We start from the raw sequence: 25,624 nt of genomic DNA, 5'->3' as shown, positions 1-25,624 counted from the left end.
CCCATTTTTTTTTTACCAACAGAGAAAGAAAAAGTAGAAAAATATATTTTAACCACTTGCTGCCAAATCACGTACCTGGTACAGCATTTGACTTCAAATGGTTGTGCCGGGATAATGCCTGGAGCTGCAGGCATCACTCTGGCACCGTTTTTTAGAGCCGACGGTTAGTTCTTTTGCAATAGCAACTGGAGTGCTATTACAAGCAGCGGGAGGGGACATTCCCCCTCCTGCTGCCTTCCACAGCTCTCTTGGGCTCCCTTGTCCCACCGGGAGAATCAAGCTACCAGGCAACATGTCCGATGGTTGGGCGGGACCCATACAAAGCCGGAATCTGCTTTGATCGGGTCTCCACTATGGTAACCCAGAAGGGATGCCATCATTTACTGTTTACCTGCCTGTCATCAGCGGCGTTTTTGAACATTTAAAGTATTCAAAAATGCCAATCTTGCCATTTTGAAAGCTTTTAAGTGCAAACAAGGAATTTGGGGTCCTATTGACCTCAGATCCTTCCATAAAATGTACTGGGCACGTGCCTATTGCTGTCACAAGGATGTTTACATTTAGGTGGATTCAGATAGACTTAGGCTGGCGTATCAGTAGATACGCCAGCCTAAGTCTGAATCTGCGCAGACGCTAATTTAAGCATATTCTGGTAACCAGATACGCTTAAATTAGGCTCAGATACGAGCGGCGTAAGTGTCTTACACCGTCGCATCCTAAAGTGTACTTTTTAGGCTGACCGCTAGGTGGCGCTTCCATTGCGGTCGGCCTAAAATATGTAAATGAGTAGATACGCCGATTCACGAATGTACGCTTGCCCGACGCAGTAAAGATACGCCGTTTACGTAACGCACTTTCAGGCCTAAAGTTATTCCATCAAATAGCTGGAATAGTAATGTTAAGTATGGCCATCGTTCCTGTGTTGAAATTTGAAAATTTTACGTCGTTTGCGTAAGTCGTCCGTGAATAGGGCTGGACGTAATTTACGTCCACGTTGAAACCAATAGGACCGTGCGGCGTACTTTGCCGCAATGCACACTGGGATATGTACAATACGTCAATCACGCCAGGTCACCCTCCATTAGCATAAAACACGCCCCCTCAGCCGAATTTGAATTATGCGCGCTTACGCCTGCCCGATTTACGCTACGCCGCCGTAACTTAGCAGGCAAGTACTTTGTGAATCATGTACTTGCCTCGCTAACTTACGGCGACGTAGTGTAAATTCCATACGCTACGCCACCGCAACTATGCTCCCGCCTACCTGAATCCACCTAATTATTTGTAACGGCAATAAAAGTGATAAAAATAATAATTACAGTAAAAAAAAATATTTTTAATTAAAAGATTTTTTTTTTTAACCGGTTAAGACCCGGACCATTATGCAGGTTAAGGACCTGGCCCCTTTTTGCGTTTCGGCACTGCGTCGCTTTAACCGACAATTGCACGGTCGTGCGACGTAGCTCCCAAACAAAATTGGCGTCCTTTTTCTCCCACAAATAGAGCTTTCTTTTGGTGGTATTTGATCACCTCTGCGGTTTTTATTTTGTGCGCTATAAACAAAAATAGAGCAACAATTTAAAAATATATATATATTTTTTACTATTTGCTATAATAAATATCCCCCAAAAAAAGCATTTTTTTCCCTCAGTTTAGGGCGATACGTATTCTACTTATTTTTGGTAAAAAAAATCACAATAAGCGTTTATTGATTGGTTTGCACAAAAGTTATAGCGTAAAACGCAAAATAGGGGATAGTTTTATGGCATTTTTATTATTTATTTCTTTACTAGCAATGGCGCCGATCAGCGTTTTTTTTCATGACTGCAACATTATGGCGGACACATCAGACACTTTTGACACATTTTTGGGACCATTGTCATTTTCACAGCGCTATAAAAATGCACTGATTACTGTGAAAATTACAATGGTAGTGATGGGGTTAACCACTAGGGGGTGCTGTAGGGGTTAAGTGTGACCTCATGTGTGTTTCTTACTGTAGGGGGGCGTGGCTGTACGTGTGACCTCACTGATCGTCACTCCCTATGACAGGGAACAGATGATCACTGCCACAGAGAAGAACGGGGAAGGTTTGTTTACACTTGCCTCTCGCCCCGTTCTTCAGCTCCTGTGACCCGATCACGGGACACCGACGGCGATCGGGTCCGCGGGCGCGGTTACGGAGCTTTAGACCGGGTCGCGAGAGCGCCGCCGGCGGCGGCTGGGTTTCTTAAAGGGGACGTACATGTACGCTCTTGTGCCCAGCCATGCCATTCTGTCGATGTATATCGTCGTGCGGCATCCTTAAGTGGTTAAAGTGCCCCTGTCCCCCTTGCTAGCATGCAAAGATAAACTAATGAGTGGGTCCTACACGCACGCAATTAGCTATCGTCCCACACATGTGAGGTATTGCCATGAACATCAGATCACGGGCAGTAATTCTAACACCAGACCTCTTCTGTGGATATAAAGTGGTACTCGATAAAAGTTTTTAAAGCGTCGCCTATGGATAGTAAAAATGATGTCGTTTGTCACCGCTGTGTGAGCGTTCAAAATTTTAAAGTGTGACATGTTTGGTATCTATTTACTTGACATGGCATCATCTTTTATATTTTACAAAAAATCTGAATGTCTGAAAACATATTCTAAAGAGACAAACTTTCTGAGACAAAATACTGAAGCGGTCACTGCTGTCTTTGTTTTATGTAAAGCACAAAACTGATTGGCTGACTTGAATTGCCCTGAACTTGCTTCCATTGTCTGTCCTGTGTTCCAAAAGATGTGTCTGATCGCAATCAGTTTTAGTTGCTAATCCTGCACTAAAAAACTGCTGTATCCCCAGCAAAAAGCTGGCCATAGTTTGGTTGTTATTTTGTTTTTTTATCGTTCAACCAGTGGGTTTAACTAAGACAGCTGACCCGATTTCCCCATGCACACATTCAAAGTTGATAGGGGAATCCTCCTGCTGTACTGTTGTATTCTGACTGTGGGGAAACATCCCCACTATCCGAATACACAGATCAGTGCTAGAGCCTACATCCCTAAGCACTGATTAAGCAAACATTTTCCAACAGGGCGAAAGATTGACTGTAATAACCTCATTCAGTCCCTGCCGAACCGGCCAAATTTCAATGTATCATCATTAGACAGAACCCATCTCCTAGACTTGAAATGAAATAAAAAGATCAGTAAGATGCACTTTAGAAGCAAAGGCAGCATATGTGATAAATAAAAAATGTGTTGCTTTTTTGTATATCACACATTTTAAATAGAGACAGGATAACTAACGCATTTGATACGATTTACAGTCAGCTGAGCACCTTTATATTTGCAACTAGAATATTGAAGTGCAATTGTTCTGGCATCCTCCACAATAAGAGAGCAGGTATCTTCAAACATACAGTATAATAAACTATGTGTGCTACAGCTAAGCATAATGAGAGGATCCATGGGAAGCCATTTTCAAAGGAGAGTATCTTGCATGGGCATGTAGCTGAGATCCAATTATTTGACTGTGGATACTGAGAATTTATAATCTCTGCTACCTGGTAAAGCCTAGGGGTTTGCTTTCATTGGTTGCTGATGGTAAACCTATGTTTCATGCTAGGTAATTTGTATATGCTATTTAAAGCTGAGTTCCACACAAATTTTAAAAAGCATCATTAAATAAATAAAATTATGTATGTAAATCCTATTAATGTATTAACCACTTCTCATCCAGGCCAATTCTGAGGCCCCGTACTCACGACCAAACATGTCTGCTGAAACTGGTCGGCAGACCAATTTCAGCAGACATGTTCCGTCGTGTGTACAGCCGCGCGGACAGGATTCCAGCAAACAATTGTCTGACAGACCGTTTCTGAGCAGACAACTGTTTCCCGGACTTGCTTTAAAACAGTCCGCTGGAAACCTGTCCGCCCGGACATGTACGGTCGTCTGTACAGACCTACCATACATGTCGTGCCGCCCGCCATCCCTCGCATGCGTCGAATGACTTCGACGCATGCGTGGAAGCATTTTCAAGGCAGGCCGCCCACGCCGGCGCGTCATTGTCGCGGCGACACCGCGTCATCGACGCGTCGACACCGCAGACACGCCCCGCGTATTGTTTACGCGAGGTCTTCTGTTCGATGGTGTGTATAGCCATCGAACAGAAGTCCCCGGACAGGCCCCGGCCAGACATGTCCGATGGAAACGGTCTGCAGACCGTTTTCATCGGACATGTCCTGCCGTGAGTACTCGGACTGACACTTCGCTCCTACATGTAAAAATCATTATTTTTTGCTAGAAAATTACATACAACCCCCAAACATTATGTTTTTTTAGCAGAGAGCCTAGAGAATACAATGGCAGTCATGGCAATGCTTTAAATTGTTTTACTGATTACATGTTTTGAATTACAGAGGAGGTCTAGGGCTAGAATTATTGCTCTCGCTTTAACATTCATGGCGACACCTCACATGTGTGGTTTAAGCAACGTTTTATATGTGGGCGGGACTTGCGTTTGCGAGGACAGGGGCACTTAAAAAATAAATGTATTTTGACACTTTAACCACTTGACCACTGGGCACTTAAACCCCCTTAATAGCCAGACCAATTTTCAGCTTTCGGTGCTCTCACATTTTGAATGACAATTACTCAATCATACAACACTGTGCCCAAATGAAATGTTTGTCCTTTTTTTCCACACAAATAGAGCTTTCTTTTGGTGGTATTTAATCACCGTTGAGTTTTAAAATTGTTTGCGCTATAAGAGAAAAAAAACCTGAAAATTCTGTAAAAAATATATTTTTTCTTTGTTCCTGTTATAAAATTTAGCAAATTAGTAATTTGTCTTCATAAATGTTGGCCAGAATGTATATTGCTACATATCTTTGGTAAAAATAAGTACAAATTGGTGTATATTTTATTTGGTCTCTGTGAAAGTTATAGAGTCCACAAGCTATGGTGCCAATACCTGAAAATCACACCTAAAGTACTGACAGCCTCTCTCATTTCTTGAGACCCTAACATGCCAGATAAGTAGAAATACCCCCCAAATGATCCCTTTTTGGAAAGAAGACATTCCAAGGTATTTAGAAAGAGGCATGGTGAGTTTTTTGAAGTTGTCATTTTTTCCCCCCACAATTCTTTGCAAAATCAAGATTTTTTTTTCTTTTTTTTTTTTTCCACAAAATTATCATATTAGCAGGTTATTTCTCACACACAGCATATGCATACCACAAATTACACCCCAAAACACATTCTGCTATTACTCCCGAGTATGGCGATATCACATATGTGAGACTTTTACACAGCGTTGCCACATACAGAGGCCCAACATGCAGGGAGCACCATCAGGCGTTCTGGAGCACCCAGGCCAATTGTGAAATTTCTCTCCTATATGTAAAAATCATAATTTATTTGCTAGAAAATGACATAGAACCCCAAAACATTTTATATATATTTTTTTAGCAAAGACCTTAGAGAATACAATGGTGGTCATTGCAACTTTTTATCTCGCACGGAATTTGCGCAGCAATTTTTCTAAGGCGTTTTTTTACGGAAAAAAATCAGTTTTGTGCTTAAAAAAAAATAAAACCGTAAAGTTAGCCCAATGTTTTTGCATAATGTGAAAGATAAAGTTATGCCGAGTAAATAGATACCTAACATGTCACCCTTCAAAATTGCACACGCTCGTGGAATGGCGTCAAACTTCGCTACTTAAAAATCCCCATAGGCGAAGATTTAAATATTTTTACTGGTTACATGTTTTTAGTTACAGAGGAGGTCTAGGGCCAAAATAATTGCTCTCGCTCTAATGTTCGCAGTGATACCTCACATGTGTGGTTTGAACACCGTTTTTATATGTGGGCCGGATTTACCTATGCATTCGCTTCTGTATGCGGGCACACAGGGACAGGGGCGCTTAAAAAATATATATATTTTATTGTTAATTTTACTTTATTTTAGTTTGACACGTTTTTCCGCAAAAATATTTTTTTTGATCACTTTTATTCCTATTACAAGGAATGTAAACATCTCTTGTAATAGGAATATGGCATGACAGGTCCTCTTTACAGTGAGATATGGGGTCAATAAGACCCCACATCTCACCACTAGGCTGGGAAGCCTGAAATAAAAAATAAATAAATAAATAAATAAGTAAACAATCCTGGCTTTGATCGTAGCGGTGAGTAGGTAGAAGCACCGGAGGGCGGCGGGAGGGGGGGAGAGTCCCCTCTCGCCTCCTGTAAGAGCGATCAAGCGGCGGAACAGCAGCAATGATTGTTCTTATGGTGTAGGGAATCGCCGGCTGAAAAAGCTGATATCTGAATGATGCCTGTAGCTGCAGTTATCATTCAGATATCCCCTCACAAAGTCAAGGACAGCATATGACGGCCGGCAGGCGGGAAGTGGTTATTGCAGAGTATTGCAGGGTATGGCGGAGTATGGGCAGGGTATGGCGGAGTATGGGCAGAGTATTGCTAGGGATGGGTGGCTGCATCTGTGACTGCAATTGTCACAGATCCAGCCCACAGTGCTGCTGCCATCCGCTCTCCCCCTCTCACACTGTACCAATCGGTACAGAGAGGGGAGGGAGGAACCGGCGTCATCACATGACGCCGGTTTGTTTACAAGTGATCGCTCCGTCATTGGACGGAGCGATCACATGGTAAACGGATGCTATCAGCGACCATTTACCTTGATCCGTGATGTGCCGGGTCCTCTGGACTCGGCGGTCACGGACACTCCCGATTTAACTAATTTTATTTGTTACCATTTGGTCAGTTAAATATACCACTGGAAGTGTTTTTTGTTATATTGATTTGATATATGAAAAAAATACCTGTTAATCATCTCAGAATCAGAGCTGTTCTGTGTCATTTGCACAATACTTGGGTTATCTTAAAGTGATTGTAAAGGTAGAAGGATTTTACCTTTAATGCATTCTTTGCATTTAGGTAAAAAACCTTCTGTGTGCAGCCCCCCCCCCCCCCTATATTTACTTGAGCCCATTCTCGATCCAGTGCTGTGCTCTCCACTTACTGGGCTCCATTCACAGACAAAACTTGAGCATGAGATATTTAGGTGTCAGGATGTATTTTGCCTAAATCTCGCATCCGATCCTGAAACTCAGTTCACTAGACTTTTGCCAAGAAATGCTAAAAATTCACAGAAGGAAATAAATAATTAAGTCCATGCGGAAATTCCATGCTGTATTTGTGGAATGTTTGCTGGATGTTAAGGAGCAGGCAGTCACCTACTCCTTAACCAGTAAACAACATGGTTGTAAGGTGCAAGCGGACGCTGCATCTTTAACAGCTGATAAATCACTAGTTGTCAGCAGGGTTCCCTCCTGACAGCTGAATGTAAGAAAAGTTATCAATTGCTGGCAATTAAAAAAATGTGAAATAAAAGTGGAGTCCACCCCAAATCCATACATAGCAGGCCATTTGGGTCTGCTATGGATTTTGAAGGGAGCCCCTAAGCCAGTTTTGTTTTTAAAAAATGGCGTCAGGTCCCCCCCAAAATCCATGCCAGACCCTTATCCGAGCACACAGTCCAGCAGGTCAGGAAAGGTAGAGGACAAACGAGCGCCCCCTCCTGAGTCATACCAGGCCACATGCCCTCTACATTGGGGGACACTTTGGAGCCGGGGGGGCACCTTCATCTTGTGCTGCACTGACATTTCTGGATTATGAGTCATGTGGAAAGTAAAAGAATCAAAGGATCTGCAGGAAAAGGGAGTTGAACTGTATAAAACAGGAAAGGGATATGAAAAGATATCCAAGGAATTGAGTTTACCAATCAACAGTGTTTAAACTCTAATCAAGAAGTGAAAAATTAGGGATTCTGTTAAAACCAAACCACAATCAGGTAGACCAACTAAAATTTTAGCCACAACTGCCATGAAATTTGTTTGGGATGCAAAGAAAAACCCACAAATTACTTCAAATGAAATACAGGACTCTCTGAAAACATGTGGTGTGGCTGTTTCAAGATGAACAATAAGGAGGCATTTGAAGAAAGATGGGCTGCATGGTCGAGTCCCCAGAAGAAAGCCATTACTATGCAAATGCCACAAAATATTTTGGATATTTCAACATGACAATGATCCAAAACGCAAAGCCAAGTCGACCTGTCATTGACTACAGCAGAATAAAGTGAAGGTTCTGTACATAGTGGCCATCTCAGTCTCCTGACCTCAATATCATTGAGCCACTCTGGGGAGATCTTAAACGTGCAGTTCATGCAAGACAGCCCAAGAATTTACAGGAACTGGATGCTTTTTGCCAAGAGGAATGGGCAGCTCTACCATCTGAGAAGATGAAGAGCCTTCAAGCTGTCATTGATGTTAAAGGGGGCAATACATGGTATTAAGAACTGGGGTGTGTAAACTTTTGATCAGGGTCATTTGTGTAGTTTCTGTTGTCATTATGAATTAAAAAGAGTAAAGACAGTTGATTGATAATAAATGACTTCAGCCAAACACTAACCATGAGTGAAAGAAAAGTTTTTGTGTTATCATTCATTATATATTCTCTAAAAAATGGCCAAGAAATCATAAATTCTGACAGGGTATGTAAACTTATGAGCACAACTGTATCTACCCTTAAAGTGGAATTACAGCATACACCTAACTAGCCTTGAAACTGTCCTCTCCCCCCACTTAAGAAAGATGTATATACTTACCTATTTTCAGACCCGTCTGGTCACATGATCTCCACTGTGTCAGCCAGTGGCAGCTACAGGAGAGAGTGATCCAACAACGGCCAGTAAACCTGAAATGGTTACATTACCCATTGGCTTCAACAGCCCATCTGGTGTTGGCACTTACTCTTCTCCCCTAAAGCCGTGCTGTCCGACACTGGAAAGCCTGATCTTGTGACCGGTCCGGAGTGGCCTGAAAATAGATAAGTATATATACAGTATCTTTCCTACACAGGTTAGTTAGCATAGGTGTTAGGAGGGGAGGAGTAACAGTTTTAAGGCTAGTTAATATGTGTTTTAACATCTCAGCTCATTATAGCTCAGAGACCTAAAGTACTGAAAGTGATTATTTTTAAAATCACATGCAATCCACTAACCCTTTATAAAATGTACCAAATTAAACCAAGCTTGCTTAACCACAGACTGAAGTGGCTGCCAAGGTAGACGTGTTGAACTTCTACACTGAAAGCATTGTGCTAAGATGAGGTGGGAACTGTTTGTGAACCATTTTCAGAAATGTATTTATATGTGATTTCCTCCCTTTGCTTTATTATATTGAAGGCTGGGGCTTGTCATAGATGGACAAATGCCTACATGAGAGCATTTCAGTCCTTAAAAACTGCAATTTATGACACTTTTTCAATGAGAGGAAGCTGTGTGCCACTTCCCTATGGGAACAAACTCAGTACATTACCGAAATCCAAAATGTGTTTAATTGACTGGAGGTAATCGGCATTTCCAAGTATAAAACCCTGTACACACGGGCGAGTATCTTGTGTGAAAAAAAACGTTGTTTTTCTCGGCGGGATTCTTGTCTAGCTTTCCTTGCATAATCCATCTCCACTCTGTCCAATACTAACATTAAAAAGAAGTTTGACTTTAATTATACTTAAGGCTGGGTTCACACTATTGCGAATTGGATGCGGATTTTCAGCATCCAATTTGCATAGCAGGAGATTGTGACCTGCTCTCTATGGAGCTGGTTCACACATGTCCGAAGCGGGTCCAGTGCAAATTGCACAGGAGACTTGTGCGTCTTTTGGTCTGTTTCAGGTTCGAATTCAGCCCAAAATTCGGGCTTACATCAGACCTAAAATGGTAAATGGAGATGCACTGGACTTCTGTTGTGATCCGCTGTGTTCTATAGTGTGAACCTGGCCTAAAGGGCTTTTTTATTCAGTATATTGTGGCTGTTTTCACTTTAAATACCCTATCATGTGCAATGGAAATCAATATGCATGAATTCGATTTTTCCTTCTCCTCTAACATGTATAGTATAGTAGGTGCTGGGTATTAAAGTGGTCCTAATAATAGGGAAAAGAAGATAATTTGTAACTGTGTGAAATGTCACATGAGATGGGGAGAATATAAACCTATAGGTTCACATTGATGCGATTTGGCATGCGACTTTGTGGCGCCGCACCGATTCCCAAAAGTAGTTTCTGTAGTACTTTTGGCGACATCGGGGCGCGATTTCAATAGAAATCTGTGCAGAAACCTAAATCGCCCCTAAAGTCGGACTGACATGCAGGTATGAAATCGCCCAAGTTCAGCTGAACTCGCACGATTTCAATCCTGCTGTTATTGTGAACCTCGTCTTAAGGAGAGAAGGTATATGGGCTTTTTTTTTTTACTAAACATATAATGAATGATGCCCAGTCAAGAAGGACTTTGCAAGGGAATAAAACTTATTGGCATTAATATTTTAGTGGTTAGCTCCACTGCCTAGAAGCATTAGCACTGTCAGTTCGAATTCCAACCATGACACTACCTGCCTGGAGTTTGTATATTCTCTGTGTCTACGTGGGTTTCCTCCGGGTACTCAAAAGGACCTAGTATGTGTATGAATCTGAATTAGAGACCTTAGATCAGTGTTTCTCAACTCCAGTCCTCAAGGCGCCCCAACAGGTCATGTTTTCAGGCTCTCTATTATTTTGCACTGGTGATTTGAGTTTCACTGCCTTAGGCTGGATTCACACCTATACATTTTTAGTGCTTTTTGCAGATTTGCACTACAGAATGTGTTCCATAGGAAACCATGGTAAATGGACTGTAGTGCAAAATGCAAAAAGCACTAAAAATTCATAGGTGTGAATCCAGCCTTAGTAATTACCACAGCCGTTTCATCTGAGGGAAATCCTGAAAACATGACCTGTTGGGGCACCTTGAGGACTGGAGTTGAGAAACTCTGCCTTGGATTATAAGCTCCTTGAGGGCAGGGACTGATGGGAATGTATAATATATACAGTATATGTAAAGCATGTGCAAATTGTCAGCACTATACAAGTACCTCAAAGAAAGAAATACATTTTGTTGGGATACCACCCACATGATGCATCAAATCTGATTTACTTAAATACTTAAATGGTCAAGCAATAAATTAAATAACATTTTTACATAAATGATTCAATCATGTGCAAATGAAATACATAAACAGGGATCCCACCTGGAGCGGCTACTCCCTTTTCCCAGGGATTTTTTTATGTTATTGAATAACTATAGTGAATCTTTACACATTCTGTTGTCATGTTCCTGAGTAGTGTATGCGCCTTGTTGTGTTAAATCATTTGGTTCTAAATGACAAGTGTGTATGTTTGTGTGTCGTATGTGTGTGAATATAATATATATACACACAGTATATTGTGTGTATGTGTGTGTGCTCATCAATCAAAATGAAAGCAGCTGTTTTGAAAGTCGTACAGTACTAGGTTTGATTAGTGTGCTAAACAATTTTTCATGTTTCCCACAGTCCATTATCTTGTGTCTCATGCCCTGTTCCCACCACCTTGATCCTTTTAGTAAGTTTAAAAAGCCTCAGCTTTTACCAAGGTAGAGCTTTGGTTTCAGCTGTGTTACTGTGAGAGGAAGTAAATGCTCAGGCCTTTGTTTGTGGCATTAATGTGATAAAATGTGGTGTTGTTATCTCTCTTGTAGGTTGTGGCTCTGTATGACTACACTGCACATCGATCAGATGAGCTAAGCCTTCATCGTAGTGACATTATCCATGTGTTGTACAAAGATAATGACAATTGGTGGTTTGGCATTCTACAAAATGGACAACAGGGTTATTTTCCAGCAAATTATGTGGCTGCTGAAAGTAAGTTAGTGAATCTTTCCAATATAGGCTAATGTGGTTATTTCTGGCCCGGACTGCAGAAATTCTGAAATTCTACCAATTTTCTGTTATCTTTTTCAGTCCCTTATGATGAAGATCTCACTACAGCATCAAAGTCACAGTTTACCTCTTCCCAGGAAGTTTTTACTGCAGAAGGGCCTGAACAGAGTGCCCAAAGGGTAAATATATATGTGTGTTTAGCTAAGGGAGGCACTGTACAATTAAATTAAGTCTATTAGTAGAGTTTAGCAAGCTGATCTGTGACAAAATGGACAAAAAATTGTGGATTTCTAATCTGCTAAGTAATAGCAACACCTGGCTATTTTTTCAAATGATACCAACTCTGATTATCGAGCATATACCCTAATGTCCCCATAGGAAGCTAAACCTCAACACAGGCATCCACCTAAGTGTATACCAGCCTGTATACCCTTACCTTTTTATCGAAGTGCTAGTTAAAATTTAAAAAATAAATATTAAAAAAAAAGTTTGTCTGCAATAAAACAAAATTCCTTAACCACTTAAGACCTGCACTAAAATGCAGGTAAAAGACCAGGCCCCTTTTTGAGATTCGGCACTGCGTCGCTTTAACTGACAATTGCGCGGTCGTGCGACGTGGTTCCCAAACAAAATTGGCCTCCTTTTTTTTCCCACAAATAGAGCTTTATTTTGGTGGTATTTGATCACCTCTGCGGTTTTTATTTTAGAGCGACAATTTTGAAAAAAAATCAATATTTTTTACTTTTTGCTATAATAAATATCCCCCAAAAACATATATAACATTTTTTTCTTTCCTCAGTTTAGGCCGATACGTATTCTTCTACCTATTATTGGTAAAAAAAATTGCAATAAGCGTTTATCGATTGGTTTGCGCAAAATTTATAGCGTTTACAAAATAGGGGATAGTTTTATTGCATTTTTATTAATTTTTTTTTTTTACTACTAATGGCGGCGATCAGCGATTTTTTTTGACTGCGACATTATGGCGGACACTTCGGACAATTTTTGGGACCATTGTTTAAAATGCATTGTTTATTGTGAAAATGACAGTTGCAGTTTGGGAGTTAACCACAAGGGGGCGCTGAAGGAGTTCTGTGTTCCCTGAAGTGTGTTTACAACTGTAGGGGGGTGTGGCTGTAGGTCTGACGTCATTGATTGTGCGTCCCTATATTAGGGAACACACACTCGATGACAGCGCCACAGTGAAGAACGGGAAAGCCGTGTTTACACACGGCTCTCCCCGTTCTTCAGCTCCGGGACCGATCGCGGGACTGTAGCGGCGATCGGGTCCGCAAGTCCCGCGGCTGAGGTCACGGAGCTTCGGACTGGGTCGCGGGAGCATGCCCACGACCCACCGCTGGGCTTTATACAATCGCGTACCGGTATGTGATTGTGCCCAGCGATGCCATTCTGCCGACGTATATCGTCGTTAGGCGGTCCTTAAGCGGTCCTTTATTCACATGAGTTAAATGCAAGAGAGCTTACAAACTTTCCTAGTTCTTTTTTTTTTTTTTCTCCTTTTTTAGGCCTCTTTCACACTGGGGTGGTTTGCAGACACTATTGCGCTAAAAATAGAACCTGCAAACCGACCCTAAACAGCGGCTGCTGTTTCTCCAGTGTGAAAGCCCAGGGGCTTTAACACTGGAGCGGTGCACTAGCAGGACCGCTCCAAAAGTCCTGCTAGCAGCATCTTTGGAATGGTGAGAGGAGCGGTGTGTTTACCGCTCCTCCACCGCTCCTTCCCATTGAAAGCAATGGGAAACCGCGAGGCACATTGCCGGCGATATTAACCCTTTTTCGGCCGCTAGCCATTAGGATCAATTGTATTCTCACATACTGCTGCAATATACCATATCAAATGTTATCATTAGAAAATTCAGATTCAGAATACTTTATTGATCCAAAAGGGAAATTGTTGAAAACATACCACACTTGCAGAATACAACCAATTTGTTGAGTATGTTTCAGCCTAAATGACCCCATAAGAAAGTTCACCTACACTTTAAATAGATATTTGGTTGAAATTAACCTCTAGAAAACGGCCTTACTTTAGTTTAGAAATATCACAAGGCATTAATTTTTCACACAATCATTTGTGTGAATACTCACCTGGATTATCCAATCATGTAAAAAGCAAATTACTGTTTACTTATTTCAGTACATGACTGGATAATTAAAGTGCATTTTCAAACTATGTATTGTGTGAACTTTCTCAACTCCTTTAGTATAGAAGACCAAATGTGTCATTTTATGTTTCAAGTTAAGCAGCAGTAGCTCTCTCCTTTCAGTCACAGTCTCTAAATGAAAACTTAAGGCTGGTACACAAGGGCTGAATATCGGCCCATTCTACAGAAACTGGCCGACATTTGGTCAGTATGTACAGCAGCCAATAACTGTGAGTGCTCTCCGGTGTGTTCTGGCAGGGGGGGGCTGTCCCACTGTCAGAACACAGCTCAGTGGAGAGATCGCTGTACTAACATCACATTATTTATTTTTTCAGCACACAGGGGTGAATGAAAAAAAACTTAGTGTGTACCAGCCTTTTAAACAAAGTTGTGAGAAGGGGTGGAGCCACCATTCTGATTCATGGGGGTTAATTTACTAAAGCAAAATAGACTGTGCAGTTTGCCAGTGAAGTTGCGCTAATTTTCCACAGAGCTTTGTGAATGAGGTGAAGCTCTGCTGATTTCCATCATACAATCATGTTCAAGCTAAATGTTTTTTTTTTTTCCAGGCACCTGGGCACCAGAAGCTTCACCACATTTGCCAAACACTGGGGGAAAAAGAGTACAATCGCACCTCCAAAGTGCACAGGGGTTTATTTACTAATGCTGGCAAATGCAACATTTGGTGCAACTCTGTGTAGAAACCAGTCAGCTTCCAAGTTGGTTTGCCAAAGCTGAATTGAAAAAGCTGGAATTAGAAGCTGATTGGCTACTATGCACAGATGCACCAGATGCTGAGTGCATCAGTTTTAGTAAATCTTCCCTGTAGTCTTTGCCTTTATGAAATCAACCCTATAGACTTGTGTGTGTACATTTTTGCCTCATATTATTGCCTCATATTATTAGCAGTATTTTTACAACAGGTGCTAAAAAGAACCTGGAAAATGTGAAAAAGATCCTAAATAAATGTGCAATAGTTCAGTTACTTACATATTTCCTTCTAGTCTTGACCATTCTAATCAAAGCTACCATACCTTCAATCCACAAATATTGACAGCATCTTAAATAGGTATCTCTAGCAGCTAAATAAATACAGTCAAAATATAATATGATGTAATGTCCATGTGTTCTGTGGTGCTCTCCGTCTGTAACTATGGAAGACAATGACAGAGCTTTAGTTGATGTGTAATCCCAATTTTGTCCTCTTTCTTTATTGGTTTACAAACCTGTTAGACCAGACAAACTAAATAGATGAAGAATGACTAGGTGTATGTAATCGTGTAGGATTCTTAACCCCTTGTGCTCTATTCTCCAACATGATTCATAAAAATACTTCAGACTTTCAAAAATAATGTGCTTGAGACATAAAGGTGTATTTTAAATAGAACAAATCAGGTATCCAGGAGACAGAATGCCTTGTAAAGCTGGGGTTGTAAGCTCTTAATGAAGAGAGACCACATATTCAATTAGGTTTATAAAGAAAGTGAGAAATATTATTCCAGAGGGGGTAAAGCTGACCATACACTGTACAAATTTTGCTTAGTGGGTGGCCCTGTAGGGTCTCTTCCACCCGACATTCTTTGATTGAGAAACCTAAGGAGTCTGGCAGAAAATTGTTGGTCATGCAGAGGTTGCATTCAATGCAGCCCAACAGGGGGGATTCCTCCATTTGTGCTGGTTTTTTTTTGTGTTTTTTTTTTTTCACCTTGCAGAAATCTAAGGCCTCTTTAACCGCTTCCATACCGGGCACTTACGCACCTTCCTGCCTAAGCCAATTTTCAGCTTTCAGCACTGTCGCACTTTGAATGACAATTGTGCGGTCGTGCTACACTGTACCCAAACAATTTTTTTATCATTTTGTTCCCACAAATAGAGCTTTCTTTTTATTTTTTGCGCTATAAACAAAAGAAGAGCGACAATTTAAAAAAAAACACAATATTTTTTACTTTATTATTTAATAAATCTCACAATTTTTTTTAAAAAAACATTTTTTTTCCTCAGTTTAGGCCGATACGTATTCTTCTACATATTTTTGGTAAAAAAAAATCGCAATAATCATATATTGATTGGTTTGCGCAAAAGTTATAGCGTCTACAAAATAGGTGATAGATTTATGGCATTTTTATTTTATTCATTTTTTTAGTAGTATTGGCAGCGATTTGCGATTTTTTTACTGTCACCGTGACATTGCGGCGAACACATCGGACACTTTTGACACGTTTTTGGGACCATTCACATTTATACAGCGATTAATGCTATAAATATGCATTGATTACTGTCTAAATGTGACTGGCAGGGAAGGGGTTAACCACTAGGGGCAAGGAAGGGGTTAATATGTGTCCTAAGATGTGTTATAACTGTAGGGGGGAGGGGACTCTCAAGGGGAGGAGACCGATGTGTGTTCCTCTGTACTGGGAACACACATTGGTCTCCTCACCGCTGACAGGAGGTGGATCTGTGTGTTTACACACACAGATCCACACTCCTGCCGTGATTACCGACAATCGCGGCCGCCAGGCACCCGCGCCGCCGGCGACGAGCGCGCGCGCCCTAGATCGCCGGGAACGCAGGACGTCATATGACGTCCACCCGGATCGAGAAGGGGTCCCTGCCGCCGTCATTTCACAATGAGGCGGTAGGGAAGTGGTTTAACACGGTTGGGTAGCTGCGGCCGCTGGATTCCTGTGGAAAGAATTGGTGGATTCTTGCTTCTTGAATAATCGGGTTATGCAATCAGCAGCGGGCATTCGGCCCATTTAAATTAATGGTGGATTGACAGCGGCATCATGTAGCTGCACAGAGAGCAGATAGCCGCAGGGTTAGGGACAGATATCCAAGCCTGGAAAATTTCAGCTGCAGTGATTCTTGCCGCAGGAATCCTGCGGCCTTAGCTGCCCGGCAGTGTGAGAGAAGCCTAACAGTGTATGGCCTAAATCAGGGGTGCCCAACCTTTTGAAGAGCCGAGGGCCACTTAAGCAACTTGGTAACCAGTCGAGGGCCACAATGAACGTATCCGGCAGATGACAAGTCGCGGCTTCTCTATAGGCCCTAGTATCCGCCCAGATGAAAGGGGATGAATTCTCTTTTGTTTTTCGGATTGGAGGTAGGCGGGCGTAAACGGACATCAGTCGCTCTATAGAGAGGAATTAAGGGTCCCATTTGGTCGGGCCGATCGTGTGAAAAGGGCCTAAGACTGCTTTCACACTGATGTGCTGCGGTTTACCCACAGCGTAGTGCACCTGCGTCTATACTGCGGGTTAGCTGAACTTTGCCATAGACTCCACCTGTGGCAAAAGCCAGCGCTGTAGAGGAAGCATCGGCTTGTGGGGCTCTGCTCTGCAGCTGCTTTCTTCCTCTACTAACAGCTTCATTCACAACACTAATGCTGTGGTATGGCAGGTCGGCAACCTGCGATCTGGTCTTGCCAACCCTCCATTCCAGAGCAGGAGGTCGCGGGCCACATCAGAGGGCTTGGCGGGCCACTGGTTGGCCACCCCTGGCCTAAATCAACATATTTTGCTGATAAGAAATAACAAAGTAATAATATTGGCATATCAAAACAGTCGGAATTTCAACCATCCTCTTTTTGTATATATATATATTTTTTTTACCTGATTTCCTATTCCATATTTTTAGCAAGAAAAGAACAGACCAATGCAATTCACACTATTCATAAAAATCATGCAATAAGGTATAAAAAAATGTATCTAGGTGTTTAGTAATAGATGGACAATATCACGTCTACAACTTGACAGAGTTATGGAGCAGATTGCAGCAAGCCATGGCATTCTTATAATGCAAGCAAGGGCAGTCAGATGAAGTGTAAACTTGGAGTGCCGCTCAAAGCTGGAGGATAACAGGTGTCCCTACTAGTATTTAGAAAGTGGGAGCAAGCATCAGGAACCAATTCAGAAGCGTGGACATATGTGGTATAAGACACCGATCAAACCAACCCAGTGCTTCCGATGTGGATATGGCTGTTTGGCCTCAGCCAGCACTGCTCCCGCCATGCCCGCTGACATGCATCCCACCTGCCTCTGTAACCAAGCCCCGGCAGGCGGGGTAATGCATGTCAGGGGGCATGGTCGGAGCAGCGCTAGATGAGGCCAAACAGCCATATCCACATCTAAAGCACTGGGATGGTTTGAGCGGCAGTCAGATGTCTCTCTACTAATAACAGTGGGGTAGATTCAGGTAGCAATTGCGTCTGCGTAACCATAGTTACGCAGCGCAATTGCTTACTTGCGCCGGCGTCTCGAATGCTCCTGATTCAGGAACCTCGATACGCCGACTGCAGCCTAAGATATGACTGGCATAAGGCTCCTTATGCCGTCGTATCGTAGGCTGCATTCTTACGATGGCCGCTAGGGGGCGTTCCCGTAGTGGTCAGCGTATAGTATGCAAATTGCATACTAACGCCGATTCACAACCCTACGCGAGCCCTGCGTACGCAGTTTACGTCGTTTCCGTTCGTCGGGTTCCGTGTAAGGCTGCTCCTGTTATTAGCAGGGGCAGCCAATGTTACGTATACCCGTCGTTCCCGTGTCGCAAATTAAAAATTTTACTTTGTTTGCGTAAGTGAATCGCCATTTACGTTCACTTTGAAGCAAATGACGTCCTTGCGACGTCATTTGCCGCAATGCACGTCGGGAAAGTTTCCCGACGGAGCATGCGCACTACGCTCGGCGCGGGAACGCGCCTAATTTAAATGATCCACGCCCATTATGGGATCATTTAAATTACGCGCGCTTACGCCGGGCAGTTTTCCGGAGCGCTCACGCAAATTACGGAGCTACTGCTCCGTGAATCAAGCGTAGCGCAGGTAATTTACGGAGGCGCAGCGGCAAAACGGTACGCTGCGCCTCCGTAAGAAAAGCGCAAAGCTACCTGAATCTAGCCCACTCTGTCTATCTTACAAAAAACTCTGCTAGAATGTGTAAATGCACACACACAAAACATTCAGGAGCTTATTAATGATTTAAAATAGTTAATAATCCCCCTGTACATTTTATTCAGTAATTTTTTTTTTTCATATTTTGAAATTTGATATTTAAAATTTCACAGCAATTGGGTTTTGAAAAACCTGAAGCTATGCAACAAATGTATCATGTTTACTAAATAAATAGCTAAGGATGTCTAATAAACAAAAAGTTCAAGACAAATTGCTCCATCAATCACAACTTGCAACAGCTGACTTTGAAAGCATTTGCTGCAGTCAAGTAGCTCTAATAAATCACACACTTGCATTTTGCTATGTAAAATAGCTACTGCACTTCAATTCTTGTGTATGTTTAAAATGCCCCCCCCTAGTATTCCTAGATTTCTATGCCCTTCTTTGATGACATCATAAAACCCCTATTTTATTTATTTTTTCTTCCCAGAAACTAAACAATAAGGCCCCTTTCACACTTGTGCGACTTGTCCTGCGACTTGTGACTGCAAAGTCGCATGACAAGTCGTACCCCATGATTTTTAATGAGTACCATTCATATCTGAGCCTGCACTACTTTGATCTGACTTTAATGCGAGTTACACATTTGCTGAAATCATGGCAAAATTGCGGTAAAATCACTGCAAAATCACGCAACTTTGAAGTCACGGTAGTGTGAAAGGGTCCTTAGGGACAAAAGCAAGATTATTGCTGTGAATACTCTGCTGTCTAAAATGGTGCTGTGCTTGTCAATGTATTATTAGGAGGGTTTGGTATCTCCTCCTGCTGGATATATGTTGAACTGCATCATCTGTGCTTCTGATATCTGTCCATTTGCCTAGCCACAACATCATTAGTGTGCACTGACATAACTGGAGTTGATGTAGTTGGTGGAGTCAATTCCAGTCACACAAAGTAGGATGGTGCCTGAGCTGCCTAATGATTAGTGCCATTGGTTGTCAGTTAGGGGCTTCTGTCCATTATTCTCATGGGTATAGAATAAATAACTATATTACCTTTAAGTCGAAATATATATTCATTTATTTAATTAACATATTTTTAACTACTTCAAATCATACCACATCAGCAAAACATCTATCTGTTATATAGTGTAAGGGGTGCAGGGTGTCAAGGTAGTGTGGCATGTATCTTGCATGACTTGCACATGCTGGTTGGACGCGACTAGATTTTTACTTTTTTGTATTTCTGCATTATGCTTATCTGCAGTTGTACTTTGCTGTTTGATGTGACAACTAGAGTGTGTCATTTAACAACTGAGAATTTTAGCATTAATGGTAAGCGTGTAGTCTTAACAAATCGTGTTTTCCTTTTTTTTTAAATAGAGCTATATTTATAGGACCACTAAGCCTTAACCACATGTTACCTGTCACCAAGAATCTAATAATAACAATTAGAGTTAGTGAGATGTGAAAGTTTCCATACCTTGACAATTTGAGGTAGGCACGCTCGCTATATCTTCTATGCATCAGGGTATCGGCTTTTGTTTTCTGTTTTCATCAAACTCAGGGCAACAGCCTCCTACCTGCTGAGCTGAGTGGTTTAGTGGTATAATGATATGTTTACTTTGTGTTGATTCTTGACCTTTCATCACCATATACATTTAAAAAAAAAAATAATTTTACCCAGCAGAATTTATTAGGTAAATAAAGATTACAGAAAGGTAGTAAACATATCAAAAACAATGCACAGTTTACACCGTTTACAAAACTTAAATTATGAATGGACAGAGTCAGTCATTCAGAAATGGAAGGGGCTGGTAAATTACATATTTACTGGCCCCTTTCTCTGCTCTCCATCCTGACAGATCCCCCAAAGCAACCGGCGGGAGAGGAAAGGAGGGAAGCCAGCAGTGCTTCATGGGGGGACGAGGGGGGGCTGGAGGAGCATGGAGAGGGGCCCAGAAAGGAAGGGCAATTTGATGGACAGTCGGGGGTGATCAGTACGGCGGTGGGGGCAATTACAAGCACCAATCTGCCTGTTTGGCTTTCAGTGAAGCAGCTGAAAGCCACAGGAGAAGCGGCTGTCAGCTGCTTCATGAAAGCCATTCAGGGAGATTGATGCTTGTAATTGCCCTCACCATCGCACTGATCATCCCCAACTGTCAAATTTCACCAGGTACCAACCAAGGATGGATCATCCATGGGTTAGAGGAGGATGGTCAGTGTAGCCCCCAAATGCACTGTGAAAAAAACTATTACAAAATAAATGTAAAAAAAATAATAAAAAATACAATTGTAAAGGATATTAGAAATGAAAATAATAAAAACAAAGAACTACTGCAATGCTGCAAGGTATTACAACTGTTATCAGTGGATTGCGGGTGTAGTGCTCTGGCAGAATCCAGCCCTGATCCATACTGAGATATGGACTTTCAGCTACAGAACTGGATGAACAGCATCACAACATCTAAAAACTGATAAACAGCAATTTACTTTAGCTTGTATATGTGGTAGGAATATTATATTGTATGCTGTTTTGTGGGGATATGGACTGAAATCAATGGCTCTGCATGCCCTGTAAACCCTTTTAAATATAGGAGAAAAAAATACATTTTAAAACGGGATACTCACAACACACATAACAGGGGCTGAGTGGTTGTCAGTAACTAATGCAAAAATCTGAATACTTAAATTTTTCAGTGGTTGGGAAATAAAATCGCCTTTTTTTCAGAACAGGATTAAATCCATCTATAGATGCATGATATACTAATGGTATCAGTAACAAGTCTTCTGCCCTATCCCCATTGTCCATTTACCTCAGATGGAATTTTCATGAATATGTAGAAAATGACTATATCTCTCTTGTTTGTGTTGGTTACAAATAGTCCCCTTTTTTTAGTAGTATAGGGCCAGGTGCAAGTAAGAGTTTGCTTTTGTACAATCTGTAGTGCTTGCTTCTCACCTGAGAATTGCTTGTCTGAGGTAAAATGGGGCCTGAGCCTGTTTCCTTCCTTGTAACCACATAACAATAAACAGACCCCAAGTGAAACCGCGTGTTGGAAATGGGGTATATTCTTCTCTTACCCAGGAAGCCGGTGGCTTTGTGAGATACAGCAAATTGGCCTTTCTTTCTTTTACAGTGTGTATTTGTTGTTTTTTGCAGATGTCGGTGGTCCCCAGCAAGTCAAAGGATCTGAAATTTATGTCACAGCATGACACAGATGCAGATTCACCTGTGACACAGTAAGAAACATTGGTTAAAAGACTTCTTCTCATGTCTTTTAGTGGTGGCAACTAATATTCCCATGGAAAGTGCTTCATTATCTATAGAACAATGAATCTTGAACACTGCCAACAATCACTTCAGAATATTGTTTTTTTTTAAATTGTATAACCTGTAAGTTTTTTACTTCTGTATACACTAATTGTTTTATGTATTTTATACATTTTTAACGTGTTGTAGCAGGAAGCAATAAACATTTTTTTTATAATTAACATGTATACAACATGTACTCCAGTCATTAATTAACTTACATTACATTATTTAAAGATACTTAACTTTTAAATGATATGGAAAACTTTAGGCCCCTTTCACACCCCTGTCAGTTTTTTAGGCGGACCTGAACGGACGCTCCATACAGTTCTATGGAGCGACGGATGTCAGCGTTGACATGTCCCCTGACATCCAATCCGCTAAATACAGATGGATGGGAACCCTATTTTCCATCCATCTGGCGGATCGGATGAAAACTGACAAGCGGATCTGTTTTTGTCCGATCCCCATAGCGGAGAAGGGAGATCTGACAGGTCTGTCTCTGTCTGCACAGTGAGCAGAAACTGACCTGTCATCTGCCGGCTCAGCGGGAATCAACAGATCGATCCCCGCTGAGCAAACAGAGTCTGTGAAAAACTGACATTATGTGTGAAAGAGCCCTTAATTAGTAGACAGTGAAAAAGTGCTTACATTGATGGTCACCGGAAACGTTCCCCCTAACATTGGTGGTCAGTGTGGAAGGGCCCCTTACATTAGTTAGTCATGAAGTGCCCCCTTACATTGATGGTCAGTAATAAAGTGTCCCCTTACATTGTGGTCACCCCTTTGTTGATTATCAGTGGGAGCTAAATAGATTTTTGGTATCAGTGGTTACTTACCTGGCAGGAGAGAATACCCATGCTGCTTGCTGCACTAAATTAGTGCAGGAACTATGCAGGCACTGTGTGGCAGGTGATCTTGCTACTCAAAATCAAATTTCAGTTTGTGTATTCAGATCATGGTTATACTGTATGAATTCTAAGGCCCCGTACTTACGTACTTACGTACTTACGTACATGTTTCTTGTGAAGCCGCCGAGGATCTCGGCGAGCCAAGTTTCCTCATTGACTAACGAGGAAATGGAGAACATGCTCTCTATTTGGCCTGATGAGATCCTCATCGGTTTCCTCGGCCAAAAGTGTACACACGACCGGGTTTCTCGGCAGAATACGACTCCGATCGAGTTTCTGGCTGAATTCTGCCAGGAAACTGGGTCGTGTGTACGGGGCCTTACTAGTTAATGTGCAGATACTGCACTTTTTACTGCTGAATAAGACCAAACATATTTTTAGAAAGGGTTGAAATATCTAAAAAGTAAGGAGGAAATCATGAGATTTTTTTTGGAGAAATTATCATGTTGTCATGAGGCCAGTGTTAATTTTGATGTCAAATTTTGATTTATTTTTAGTCAGTCTTTTGACTAAAATACCATGTTGGTTTTAGCCAGATTTTAGTCATCTGAATTGTTTTAGTTGTAGTCTTATTTTAGTCGACTACAATATCCAGTACATTGTAGTCGACTAATGCCCTGTACACACGATCGGTTCATCCGATGAAAACGGTCTGATGGATTTTTTCATCAGATATCCGATGAAGCTGACTTTCATCAGTCTTGCCTACACACCATCAGTTAAAAAACTGATCATGTCAGAACGCGGTGACGTAAAACACAACGACGTGCTGAGAAAAATGAAGTTCAATGCTTCCGAGCATGCGTCGACTTGATTCTGAGCATGCATTGATTTTTAACCGATGGATTTCCCCACAGACGATCATTTTTTTTGGATCGTTTTTTTAACCATCAGATCATTTTAAAACAGGTTCTAAGTTTTTTCATCGATGGGGAAAAAAACGATGGGGCCCACACACGATCGGTTCGTCTGATGAAAACAGTCCATCAGACCGTTTTCATCAGACAAACCGATCGTGTGTACGTGGCATAACATCTACATTTTAGTCAACTAAAATCTAAAGGCTTTAGATAAATTGTAATGTTTTATTTAAATGTAGCGCTACGCACGCAGGAGCCGCTGGTTGTTGTTGGGATCGGCGTATTAAGTTACCTCAGTGTTGTCTAGGGGTGTAATTGATGAGTGGAGTAGAGTAGAGTAGTGAGCAAATGTCCAGTCAATAAATAAAGGTCTTCAAATGCTTTATTTTCGGCCCAACATAGCCAACATCAACATGGAGTAGGAAGGAAAGGTTGATGAAGCGATAGAGAACGTGCGGTATCAGGCCTGGATATGAACAGAGCAATTCTGCTCTCAGTAGTACAGTAGTAGTAGATACAGTTCGTCGCCACTCTAGCCAGAGTGGGTGAAGTGCCCCCGGACAGACTTCTGCCACAAGCCTGGCAGCCGAAGTGTCACTTTAGATTGCTGGGAGCAACAGGCCTCTGCCACAGACCTGGCTCTAGGGCCTCTGCCACAGGCCTATTACTTGAATGAGCTAAATGGACGGATTGAGTGAATCCTCCCAGCATATGTCACCGGATGACAGCAAAAATTTACCTGTCAACATTCCAGTCACCAGATCCCCGATGGTTCGTTCAAGCCCTGTTGGACAACCTGCCTCCGGGTTCCCCTCAAGCCGATCCCCCATCGAACGACCATTGGGTGCGCACACCCCAAAGGTGGGTGCCGCACCTGGAACCCGTGAAGAACCACACAAAATGGCGTCTGCCACAGATATACCCTCCCCCAGCATGCCCCGCGAGGGAAACTCCTCCAATTGGCTGCTGGGGAAAAGTGGCTCTGCCAGAACCCCTCTAGCGCCACCTGTCGCCCAGGGGTGGAAACGACACACCTGGAGCGCAGACTGACCTACAGGACAGTTCAGGAACGACAGCAGCCCAAATTTTTGCAAATTGTGAATGGGAGCAAAATAACTCTCCCATTCCCCACTAACTTTAGCGTAGTGCCCATACTGAAAGTAAAGGGGCGCTACATAAACATTTCTCTAGAATTTCCAAACTCATTATATACTCATATATGGAAGAAGGTGCTTTGGTCAGATGAGACCAAACTTGAACTTTTTGGCCTAAAAGCAAAACGTTTATGTGTGGTGGAAAACTAACACTGCATATCACCCTGAACACACAATCCCCACCGTGAAACATGGTGGTGGCAGCATCATGTTATGGGGATGCTTCTCTTTAGCATGGAAGCTGGTCAGAGTTGATGGGAAGATGGATGGAGCCAAATACAGGGCAATCTTAGAAGAAAACTTGTTCGAGTCTGCAAAAGACTTAAGACTGGGCGGAGGTTCACCTTCCAGCAGGTCAACGACCCTAAACATACAGCCAGAGCTACAATGGAATGGTTTGGATTAAAGCATATACATGTGTTAGAATGGCCCAGTCAAAGTCCAGACATAAAGCCAATCTGTGGCAAGACTTGAAAATTGCTGTTCACGGGTGCTCTCCATCCACTCTGACAGAGCTTGAGC

At 42.1% G+C, this 25,624-nt stretch overlaps 1 protein-coding gene across 1 annotated transcript in view; it reads left to right on the top strand.

Moving 5' to 3' along the window:
* AHI1 (Abelson helper integration site 1) overlaps positions 1-25,624 on the top strand; it is a 329,300-nt gene that overhangs the window by 293,316 nt on the left and 10,360 nt on the right. The window contains exons 22-24 of the mRNA XM_040350481.1: positions 11,629-11,791; positions 11,891-11,988; positions 22,028-22,107. Coding sequence (XP_040206415.1) covers positions 11,629-11,791; positions 11,891-11,988; positions 22,028-22,107 — 341 coding nt within the window. The remainder of the gene's footprint in view (positions 1-11,628; positions 11,792-11,890; positions 11,989-22,027; positions 22,108-25,624) is intronic.

This window comes from Rana temporaria, chromosome 4 (assembly GCF_905171775.1).
Source record: "Rana temporaria chromosome 4, aRanTem1.1, whole genome shotgun sequence".
NCBI lineage: Eukaryota > Metazoa > Chordata > Amphibia > Anura > Ranidae > Rana > Rana temporaria.
This window is presented reverse-complemented; position numbering and strand designations above follow the sequence as displayed.